The following is an 11402-nucleotide window of genomic DNA, read 5'->3' as shown; positions in this document are numbered from 1 at the left end:
GCAACAAGAGAAGAGTAACTGAGACACATCAATTCCAACTCTGCAAATTCTCCGTCTTACTGTCCAATTTTCTCCCTACTTTCCTTAGTACATTGGTCACAACTGTGTTCCAGGCACTTCCGCTCAAGCACTTAATGATAATCCTGATATGCAGACCACCTGCAGTCCGTATCAGCCATCGACAGGTGAGGCAGGCGGTACGGCAGGCAGTGTGTCTTGTGTCTCAGGCAGAGACCACGCAGCCTGGGCCTGAGCAGCAGACCCTACAGCCCCGGGAGAGCCACCTCGGCCTTCGTGGTCCAGCTCAGCCTCCAGCCTCCTGCTGCAAGCAGCTCCGGAATCTGGCAACTGTCCCCAGGGGAGTGGGGCAGTGTGCCCGCGGGAACCTTTACTGTCTCCTGTCTGCAAGCAGCAGCAGCCTCTGCTCCCCAGCCTGGCTCCCCTGTCTCCCCTGGCTCCCCAGGACACAGCCAGAAGGCCCTGAGCGTCCTTCACCTCTGTTAGACTCTGCCTGGAGAGCCCGAGACCTGGACAAGCAGATACCCAGAGCTGTCAAACGCTTCTCAGGAGAAAAAGCACCACATAAGACAGGGAGCTCATGTCCTCTCAGAAAGGCCCCCCATCCTCTGATCCTCGCTTCCATAGCTTAGTGAACTTTACCAATACGATTTTTCAGTAACATCCAGCTTTTCCCAGCCTTTGCACCTGGAGAATCACCCTGTCCTAACCTAAGGCAAGCTGCCTGCCCCAAGGTGAAGTCTTGCAGTACTTTTTAGAGAAGATGTGAAGACTACTGGCTATGTCTCTCTGTATTCAACAAGACTCACTTAATAAATATTCATTCACAAAACTTACTCACCAATTATTTTTTGATGGATGGCAAGTTCATTTTTCAGCACTCTATTTAGATATTTCCTCTGGCTTTTCTCTCCCAGGGCAGGCCCTTGACCCTGAGAGGAAGGCTTCAGTGTCTGAAGTTGTTTAAAACCATCAGGGCACAGGAGACAGTGACAGGTAGGTCCTTGGACGCTGTCCCTGGCGTAGCCGAGGCCACTTGTGGATGCCTGCTATCTCCATGTGTGGGGAACACAAGCAACAGCTTGTGTGGGTGACAGACAGGGTCAGACACCTGGTGGTGGCCATCCTGTGCAGGACGGCAGCTGCCAAGTCAGGGTCACAGGGGAGTGCAAGGTCTTGTTGTCTGCACTGGCTGTTGTGGATAATGTGTCAAGATGGACGCTCAATGGTATCTGGGATATTCTGTTTGTTTGTAGCTTTGGGGATCAAACTCAGGGTCTGCGCACTAGGAAAGCCTTCTACCACTGAGCTACACCCCAGCCCCTTTTGTTATTTGAGATGAGGTCTCGCTAAGTCACCCAAGCTGGTGTTGAACTTAGGAGTCTCCTACCTCAGCCTCCTGAGAGGCTGGGATCACAGGCGTACTGCCACCACGCCCAGCATATCTGGGGATTCTTAAATGGTCCATCTGTGATGAGAAGGCTTTGGCTTCTCAGATACTACAGGGGTCTCTCTCAACAGCAATGCCCCTGCAGCGGAGCGCTGCCCCCCTCAGATGCACCTGCAGCACCAGTGGTCACTTGTGGACACCCTTCTTCTGGGCCCCTTGAGCCTTGACCTTCCTTTCCACTGCCTATGGCCAGGCAGACCCCTGAGGCCAGGACGCAGTGGGAGACCCACGAGCGGCCTCTGGGGGTCTGCACTGCACCCGACCCCCTTTCCTTCCTGTGTTCCCAGATCCAACCCCATCTGCTGGGGCCTATGCTCGCCTTCCGGCCTCGGCACTGTCCACCACCTCTCCCTGCTGATAGCTGTCTCCTCTCCCATACTCGCTGGGCTCTGGGCCCAGGGGTCACCTTCCCCTGACAGCCATCTCCTTTTAGCGCTCCTGAGGATACAAACAGTTGCAGTGGCATGTGTACTGCAGGGCCACTACCATTGTCCCAGGGGAGCCACGAACTTCTCTGCACACTCCCCACCCACTGACTCACCAAGAGCCACCTGTCCAGAGTCCCACAGGGGTCGTCTCTGACTGACTCACAGTGCCTCTGGCTCTGGGGAATCCCAGTCCCAGCTGGCAGCTTCTGAGTGGGCCTCAGGGAGCTTCCCTGGACCCAGAGAAGGCACTGTGGGGGCACAGGGGGCCCACAGCTCTGGCACCATGCAGAGGAGAGAGCTTCCTGGGGAGGGGGCTGTGGTAGGAAATGGTGCCTGGGGCCCCCAGGCCTGGCTGCAGCCAAGGACAAGCAGTCTAGGCTTTCCCCTGTCCCCAGTCTGCCAGGAGGCTGCCGCTGGGCAGAGAACCCGACCCACACCACAGAAAGGTGTGGAGTTCCAGAAGGGCTCCAATGCATGTGGACACAGGCTTCACAAAGACCAGCCGCTACAGACAAAGAGCAACACTTGCACACCAGAGACCTAAACGGAAGCAGACTTCAGGGATGGGGTGGGTGAAGGGTAAGCCGTGAGCAGCCCGGGGCACCCTAGACTGTGTGAAGTTTGTTGCTGAAGAGCTGCTCACTGCAGGAGAGGCCCAGGCTGGGCAAAAACAGGACTGGGTTTGTTTTGCTTTGCTTTGTGGTGCAAGGGATTGAACCCCAGACCTGGAGTCAAGAGCTCTACTGAGCTACAGCCCTAGCCCATAAGGCTGGTCTTGACCACCACGGAATCAGGCACGACCCAGGGGAAATATTACCTGGCCTGGGATGACCCACAGGGGCTAAAGCACTCGGCCCCCCTCCCCCTCCCTGGCCTCTACTTCCCCGCCCACCCCCAGGGCGCCCCCTCCAGGTGCTCACCTGATTTTCCGCAGCAACGTGTGGAAGGGCCGGAAAAGCTCAGACATGTCCTCAACCTTGCGCTCCAGGTTCAAGGGTCCATCTGCATAGACCACAAGGCCACTGCAGCAGAGACACACAAACCAGCTGGTTACCTTGTGAGCCCTGGGGAGGGGCCTGAGAGCCCTCAGTGTCAACACCTGCCCTGGGACCATGTGGTAGCCCTGCCAGATGGTTCCACTCTCACCCCTCACCCTCATGACAGATGCTCAGAAACGGGCGGGTGAGATAGCTCAGCAGCATAAGCACCTGCCTCACAAGCACAAGGTCCCAACTTCGATCCCAGGTAGCCCCCCAAAAAAAGAATCACGCAGGCTTTCTCATCTTCTGAAGTTATTAGTGCGTGTTCAAGAGAAGGGTCAGAAAATCATCCTAAGAATGGATTCTTACCTAACTGTCACAACCAGACAAATTAGTGTAGAGATTTATCAGCTGAACCCACCACCTTGGGAGCACAGCACCTGGAACTGGGTCTAAACTGATCTGTGCAGCTTTCTGAGCATGAGACCCAAAACTGTCCTCTCCAAAAGCAAAACACAAGTTGCAGAATAGAGATCCTGCAGGGCCCCCCGGCTCCCACTCCAGGGCACCCCTCCCCAGCATGTGGCTTTCTTTCCTCACTGTCCTTCAGCTCAATACCTGAAGGCCACCCCACGCAGTCCTGCAGCCCTGCCCAGCACCTGCAAAGGAATTACATCCGCCATGGCCTGACCTCGCTCCCAGAGCCTCTACCCTTCAGGCCGCTTCTCTTGGGGCCGCTGGGCACCCAATGGCTCTGTTCTGGGCTCGGGTCTGGAAGTGCCATGGGTTCCCAGGAGACATCCATCCATTCCCTGCCTCATCATTGGAGGCAGACCAGAACTGTGTGGCTTCATCCGTGTGAATGAAGGGCACCACTCATCCCTGCAGAGGTGACAGGGTCTTCCTGCCAGGTTTGGGGCTGTCATCACCATCTAACATGGGAAACAACATCAAAACTGAAGGAAGAGGGGCTGGAGAGATGGCTCAGTGGTCTAAAGCACCTACTTGAAACAAGCTTGGCAAAGCACAGGGACCTCAGTTCGATCCCCAGCACCACATGCCAGCCAGACCCGCCCCCTGGTGGGCTGAGCTGGCCACACACACATACACAATAAATAAATGTAATAAATAAAAATAAATAAATATTAAAAAAAAAAAAACTGAAGGAAGAGACTCCTCTCCTTAGAAGGTTGTGTTTCATGTGAAAAGGAAGATCCAAACACGGCTGTGCTTCCTTGTGTGGCAGGACAGCTGTGACTGGGGTCCACCTGCCCTGCTAGCAGAAGAGTCAGAGCCGCACCAAGGGCTGTGTCTTGCCCTGCACCAACTCAGCCGTGGGCACCTGATACCATGGCAGTGCCCTGCAGGTCTGTTTCTGGCCTCCTCACCGAGCTCGCCCTCCAGGCCTGTCTACTGCACCACTGTCGCCTTGCAGCTTCCACTTGCATCTCTTGAATGACCAAAGGTGCTAAACATCTTTCCAGGTGCTTATTCACTGAGTGTATCTTCTTTGGAGAAACGTCTACACTGCCTTTTGCTGTTTCTGAATTGAGTTGCTGGTGTCTTTGCTGTTGAATTGTAAGGATTCTTCATCTGTTCTGCACACTGAGCATTTATCAGACAGATGATTTGCAAATACTTCCTCTCACTCTTTTTTTGGTATTGGGAATCAGTCTCAGGACCTTGGGCTTGCCGGGCAGGCACCTGTGCTGCTGAGCTGTCTCCCCGGTGCCCCCATTCTTTACGTTGTCTTTCCACTTTGATGACAGCATCTTTGATGCAAAAGCCCGCTGTGATGAAGGCCACTTTGTATGTATTTTTGTTTTGCTGCTCGTGTTGCTAGTGTGCTTGGTGTCAAATCTAAGAACCCGCTGCCGAGTCTGAGAATGTGAGTATCTACTTCTTGGATGAGGGCAAGAGAGACTTGGGGCTGATGGGCATATACTTATTTGAGGAACTAATTCATGCAGTAGTGGGGCTGGCGAGTCTGGAATCTGAAAGGAGGCGAGCAGGCTGGAGCCCCAGGAAGAGGCGACCTTGAGCTCAAGGCTGAGGGCCACTACAGGAGTCCCTTGTACCTGGAGACCTCCTGAGCTGACTGGATGAGACCCGCCTGCATTATAAGGGTAACTGGCTCTGCTCCGAGAGTATTGGTCTGCATGTGACCCTCAACCTGAAAATGCTTTCAAAGCAACATCCTGGCTGGCATTTGGCCAAACATCCGGTTGCCAAGGCCCAGTGGAGTCGACACAGAAAATTAAACATCACAGGGGTCTGACTTGTACTTTTTGGAAGTGCCTGCCCACCGCCCCAGCAGCCTGTATTTAGGAGAAGGCTCTTTCCCCCACCGAATGGTCTTGGCCCCTTGTCAAAGACCAGCTGGCCACCAGCCCTGGTGGATGTCCCGCCTCTCGATTCTACTCCAGAGGTCTTTACACGTATCATAGAGCAAGTGCCCGTGTTTAGATGAGCAGATTTTCTTTAGTCACTGTTTTTTCTCCAACCAGATTTTACTGGTACCTTTTAGGTATACATAAGGATCACATTCATCACAAAGGATTTGTAGCTGTACATAATATGACTTGGTTCTTTTTTCCCCTTTCCCCACCCGCCCTTCAACTCCTCTTCCCCTCCCCATTTACAAAAGCTTTGTTTCAGGGCCGGCCAGACAGCTCAGCAGATTAAAGTTGCCTGCTTAGGCAGACACAGGCAGGGACCGGGGTTGCATCCCCAGTGTGCCGAGCCGGCCCCGCCCCCAGGTGCACAGAGACAGTGCTGAGGCTGGGCATGGTGGTGCAGGCCTGTAATCCCAGCGCTTGGGAGGCTGAGGACAGGAGGATCACTACGACTCTGATCTGTGTAGTGAGACCCTGTGCACCCTGTACTGAACACATTTAAAAAAGAAGACGAAAATTCATTTCCATTTTTTCCTTGTCTCACTTTTTAAGCCTTCACCTCCTTTCATTGCCCCTTCCCCCTCTGCGTTCCCCTCCCCATCTGAATATTTTCTTCCTATTTCTCAATACCTATTATATACATTTTGACCCTTATTTATACATTCAGTTTCTCACACTAGAGAAATAATGCAATATATTTGAGTGTGAGTGTGTGTGTGTATGTGTGCGCCCAATTTATTTCACTTATGAGTATGTTCTCAAGGTCTGTCCATTTACCTAGAAATGCCTTGAGCTTATTCTTCTTTATGGCTGTGTAGTACTCCATTGTATATTTAAGAACACATCTTTATTCATTCACCAATTGAGAGGCATCTGAGCTGTTTTCAAGATTTGGCTATTATAAACTGTATCACTATAAACATGGGTATGCATATATTGCTGTGGTATGATGTTTTTCCTTCTTTTGGGAAGACTCCTAGAAGGGGAACAGCTGGATCAATGGCATCTCTAGTCCTAGTTTTTTGAGGAATCTCCACACTGATTTCTACAGTAGTTGTCTATCAGAAAATGATCCGCTGGCCAATACACTTCAGTTTCTTAGCTGTCCAGGTAACAGTTCCTGCTCCTGTTCCAGTTGCTTCTGGCCTCCTAGACATGACTGGTCACTGTCATGGGTAGCTGCTCACTAGGATGATGCGCCTTGTATAAACCAGTCTCCCATGGACAAGCCGTTCTGCCTCCGTACTTCCTGCTTGCTTATCTCACAGAAGCCCTGCACTACCACAGATCAGGGCCCGACACTGGGAGCGATCCCAGACAGTGCCTGCCAGTACAAATAAATCCGCCTCCAAGTCGTGGGTTCTGTTTCGTTGCTTCTGTTTGCTGTTGCTTCTGGTGCACTGGCTGGGTGGACTGGCGCTGTGGACCTCTCTGGCCACTGGTTGTGGCCCCCGCGGACAAAGCAAGGACCTCTCCAGGTCCTTACGGAAGGTGTGACCTCAAGATTTCTGGAGTCCTCTCTGAGGTCTGAAGAAGGATTCCTGGCTCCCACGCAAGTAGCTCACATCAGACCTCAAAGGGAGGAGGACAGAATCTGTTTGTCTGTCTTTGTGCATCTGCCTGCCTGCCTGCCTGCCTGCCTGCCTGATTCTGGTAAGACCCCAGGGACACTCCAGTTAGTAATGCTGTCAGTCCTGCTCATTTTAAGCAGAAGAAGAACTTGATCAACTCTTGTTAGTTAAGGCCACCCTCAAGGGAAGCAGAGTAGGAATATTTAACCTCTGAGTGCCTGCTAATGGGGGGGGCACAGGCAGCATCAGCAAGAGGCTACTCCGTCTGTGCACCACGACGGGCACGCCGCGGTCTCGACAGCTGACTGAGACCTCACCTGTGGTTCTGTGGTGACCAACATATGGCGTACCAGAGGACTCACACCTCCTCAGCTAAGTCCCCAGAAGGGTGCAGCCAGGTGGGCATCCGAATGGTCTCTCTCTGAGGGGTGCCCATCCTTAGCATGTTTCACTTTGGTTTAAGGATACGCAACATGCATACACCATAGGGAGACAGAATGGGAACTATTTAGTTAAAACCCACAGTCCCTGACTGTAGGAAAAGGGGCTTTTGCAGAGTTGAAAATGGAATGGAAAAAGAAGCCCATTCTTCCTGAGAATTCCACCTTGGCAACCTCGGCGGCTGCTGCCATTGCTGCCAACACGGTAGCGTCACCTCCCGCTCCTGACGCATCGGCCGCCAGCCAGATGGCCAGGCTCCAGCTTGCCACGGCCTACATCTGGCCACAGAGCCCTCCCTTCTGAGCCTTCCGCTCACATGCTGCCTATCCTGGTCAGCTGGCATTATCTAGCGCCCACCCAGGAGGACCATCAACAGCTCCTTCTGAGTTCCACGCTTTGACTGAAGAAAAATTGGACTGTTGGCCCTGACAAAGAGTTGCACCCTGTCAGGCCTCAAATGATAGGACAGACTGAACTCTATTGAATTGGCTCCCTGAGAGCCCACAGTCATTGCAAAAATCAGGGGCAAACCTGTGACTTTCCTGGTAGACAATAGAACAGAACTCTCTCCCTTCAAAAATTCTGTCTGATTTTAAAAAAAGTTAAAATCACCAGGGCAACTGAGACTCTTGCCTCTCGCTTTTTCCGCTAGATGCAAACTTACAGCATGGGAGAACATCTCCTCCACACCAAGCCAATCAGCCTCCCCCCTGTTGAATACCACACTGGGCCAGGGATATAGCTCAGTGGCACAAGCACCTGCCTGGCAAGCACAAGGTCTTGAGTTCAAGTCCCAGTACCAAATCAATAAGTTAAATTAAATCCTGAACTTTCCATTTTGACTGTTCCCCCAAGAGAAAAATGATGGTTATATCAACCTGAGACAGCCAACTGCAGTTTTGAAACCCTCCTCCCAGTTACAGACTAAAGACGCATCTCTGGGCCTGGCCATCAACCACGCCACCCCACCTCGCCCCATTACTATCAGATGTCACAGGAAGTGCCACAGGCATCAAGCCATGCGCCAGCCTGACAGATTACCCGTCACTGTGGGCAAGAGCAATTGCCACAGAGGGCTAAGAACCTGCCCACTACTTTCAGGGAGGCTCTAACAGCAGGTTTGGCCAAGCTACGAGCACCCCTTTCTCCAGGGCTTCTCTGTCCCTTAAGCTCTGTCATGGTCCCCAAGCAAACAATATAGACTGTCAAACTGCTAAAATATCTCACTGCTCCCTATAAAGCCAGTTCAAGATCTCTGAGCTGCCAAAGCTGCCGCCGCTGCCCTCAATATACACTGCCTCAGTCTTCTGCCACCCACAGCCTGCTGTGCAGCTGTCTGGCCCGAGAGTGCCCTCTTCTGCCCTGATTGCCCCCGGCAGCCAGACCCTCTTTGCAAAGATCTCAGTTCTGGACTCAAAGGTTAAATGACCTGGACTCAACCTGCTAGAGGTTCAAAAACTTGTTTTCTCTTTCAAAAAGCATTTCTGATTAATCACACTCAAGCTGCCTGCTGGAAAGACACAAAAGATCTGCTACAATATCTGGCAGAAACTGGTTACTTACGAGAAAGAAACTTGACAGCTTTCTTGGGGCTGCTCACGTCTATGGGCCCTGGGACCTTGCGTTCACAAAGGCGGTGACGCTCTCTCAGACTGTCAGCCCCTGGGAGCGACCAGTGCCTGCCTGTGGAAAGAACGGGATCCAGTAGCCAAGGGCTACCTCCCCCTTGCCTCTGTGCTCTAACAGCCATTGTCCTTCCAATCAAGAAAGCTGACAAGTTCACCTTAAGCCAAGAGCCAGCTGTCCAGGTGCCACGTGTTGTGCTGGACCTCACTCAGCGCCAAGGACTCTTATGCAAAGATACGAGCTCAAGCCACCGTTCTGGCACCCTGCAGGAGGCTCACGCTTCAGGATCCATGTCACCACCCCTGATCTCCCATTACTGGGAAGATAGAAAAAGTTTGTAGGGTCCTGCTATTAAAAAAAATCCCTATATATGGCCTTCCCTTAATCACTGGCAGTGACAACAGGCCTGCATTAGCAGTGACTCAAAAACTAGATTAAATGAAAACTACATAAAGTATACAGTCCACAAAGCTTTAGAAATGTTAAAAAAATAGTTTGAACTCACACACACATATAACTCACGTACATATTAACTACTTGTGCGAGTTTCAGAAGTCCTCTGCTGACAAATTTACCTGGGCCAGATAGCTCCCTATAGAGATGTCGCACTCAGAGCCCTGCTCTGGTCACACTGCATGCTGCTGACCAGTCCACACACAGCTAAATCCTGAGGACACAGTTCACAGGACTGCTCCCTTGATTGTGGTTTATTTTCAGGCAGCTTATCCCAGGCCTTGCTTCCCTGCTCCTGCTTGCTGTTTTCTGACTTAAACTTGGATAGTGGCCCCCAACAGAACAAAACAATCAAACACTTGACCAAGATTTGATGAGCATCCGAAGCACACTGAGCCTTCTCCTAGATCAAAGCAACTCCCTTCTCACCTTGCCGGAGTAACGTTACGGAACAGACAGATTTAGATTATGTGTCTTTCTAAAACCTTCTTGCGCAAAAGTTTTTAACAAAATGAAAGCCCAGTTGTTCTTTTGATAGTTCCTGTGTAATTTCACAAAGTCTTTGCCTACCTTAGGGAGAACTTCAACAAGACAACCATGGGTGCCATGGCCAGGGCCCATCCTAGGCTCGTGCCAACCCTGATGTCACTGCTTCTGGTTGGGCCTGGTCTCAGAAGAGCACAGGTAACGTGCCCAGCACAGACTCGCAGGGAAACCAAGAGGGGAAATGCGACAGGAAGTGCGGGAACGTACCCTGCTAGGGCACTTCCGTGTCTTGGATGCCCAGGTAACAGTTCCTGTTCTAGTACCAGTTTCTTCTGGTCTCTAAGAAACGACTGCTTATGTGATACATAGTTGGTAACTATGATGCGCATTGTACCAACCAGTCCCCAGTGGACAAGCCATTCTTTCTCTGTACTTCCTGCTTGCTTATCCAGTATAAGCCCGAGACTGCCAGAGATCATGGCCTGATATGCTGGGAGTGATTCCGAACAGCACCCATTGGCATAAATAAGTCTGCCTCCAAATCCTGGGTGTCACTTTGGTATTTGTTTGTCCTTGCAGTTGTACCAGTCTACACTCCCACCAACAGTGGAGAAGGCTTCCTTTCTCCCCACAGGCCTGCCAGAATTTGGAGGAGGGGGTTTGGTCTTTGGTTCTTTAAAAAATTTATTTGGTACAGGGTCTCACTACACAGCACAGACTTGTAGTGATCCTCCTGTCCCAGATTCCCCACGCTGGGATTACAAGCATATACCACTACTACGCCCAGTGTCAGGGCCTGCGTGGCATGCAGTACTGGGGATCAAATCCGAGTCCCTGTGCTTTCCAGGCAGGTACTTAGACCACTGAGCTATCTCCCCAGCCCCCAACATTTGTTATGGTTTGATTTCTTGATAACAGTTACTCTGTCAGGAGTGAGATGGAACCTCAGCACTCGTAATTTGCATCTCTCCAGTGACCAGTGATACTGAACATTTTTTTCACATATTTGTTGCTTGTACTTCTTAATCTGAGAAGAATGCATTGATCTCGGATGCCCATTTTTGGATTGGGTGTTTAAGTTTGGGGGCCTGATTTTTTTTTTTAATTCTTTCTTTGTCCTTGATAGTAATCCTTTATCTGGAGAAAGGCTGGAAATTTTTTTCCACACTATGGGATACTCTTCACTCTCTCCGTGCAAAAGGGTTTTTTTTAATAAAATGAGATCCTAGTTGTTGAATCTTTTGGTAGTTCCTGTGTGCGCAAGATTTTATTCATTTAGTCTTTGCCTATACCAATGTCTTTAAGAGTTCTATCTAGTTTATCTTCCATCAGATTTAATGTTTCTGTTTTAATATTTAGATCTTTGATCCATTTTGACTTTGGTTTAGTGCACGATGAAAGATATGGGTCCAATTTTAATCTTCAGCATGTGAAAAGCCAGTTTTTCCAGCATCATTTATTTATTTTTTTTTAATTTATTTGAGAGAGAGAGAGAGAGAGAGAGAGAGAGAGAGAGAGAGAGAGAGAGAGAGAGAGAGAGAGGTGTGTGTGTG

At 50.9% G+C, this 11402-nt stretch overlaps 1 protein-coding gene across 5 annotated transcripts in view; it reads right to left on the bottom strand.

Moving 5' to 3' along the window:
• Zfyve28 (zinc finger FYVE-type containing 28) overlaps nt 1–11402 on the bottom strand; it is a 49503-nt gene that overhangs the window by 20454 nt on the left and 17647 nt on the right. For 4 of the 5 annotated variants that reach the window (XM_023700114.1, XM_004624610.2, XM_023700112.1 and 1 more), the window contains exon 7: nt 2817–2918. In XM_023700114.1, the coding sequence (XP_023555882.1) occupies nt 2817–2918 (102 nt within the window). Of the gene's footprint in view, nt 1–859; nt 1145–2816; nt 2919–11402 lie in introns of all 5 variants that reach the window. The other variant, XR_002817863.1, reaches the window with a different exon arrangement.

This window comes from Octodon degus, unplaced genomic scaffold, assembly GCF_000260255.1.
Source record: "Octodon degus isolate 3935 unplaced genomic scaffold, OctDeg1.0 scaffold00006, whole genome shotgun sequence".
Classification (NCBI taxonomy): domain Eukaryota; kingdom Metazoa; phylum Chordata; class Mammalia; order Rodentia; family Octodontidae; genus Octodon; species Octodon degus.
This window is presented reverse-complemented; position numbering and strand designations above follow the sequence as displayed.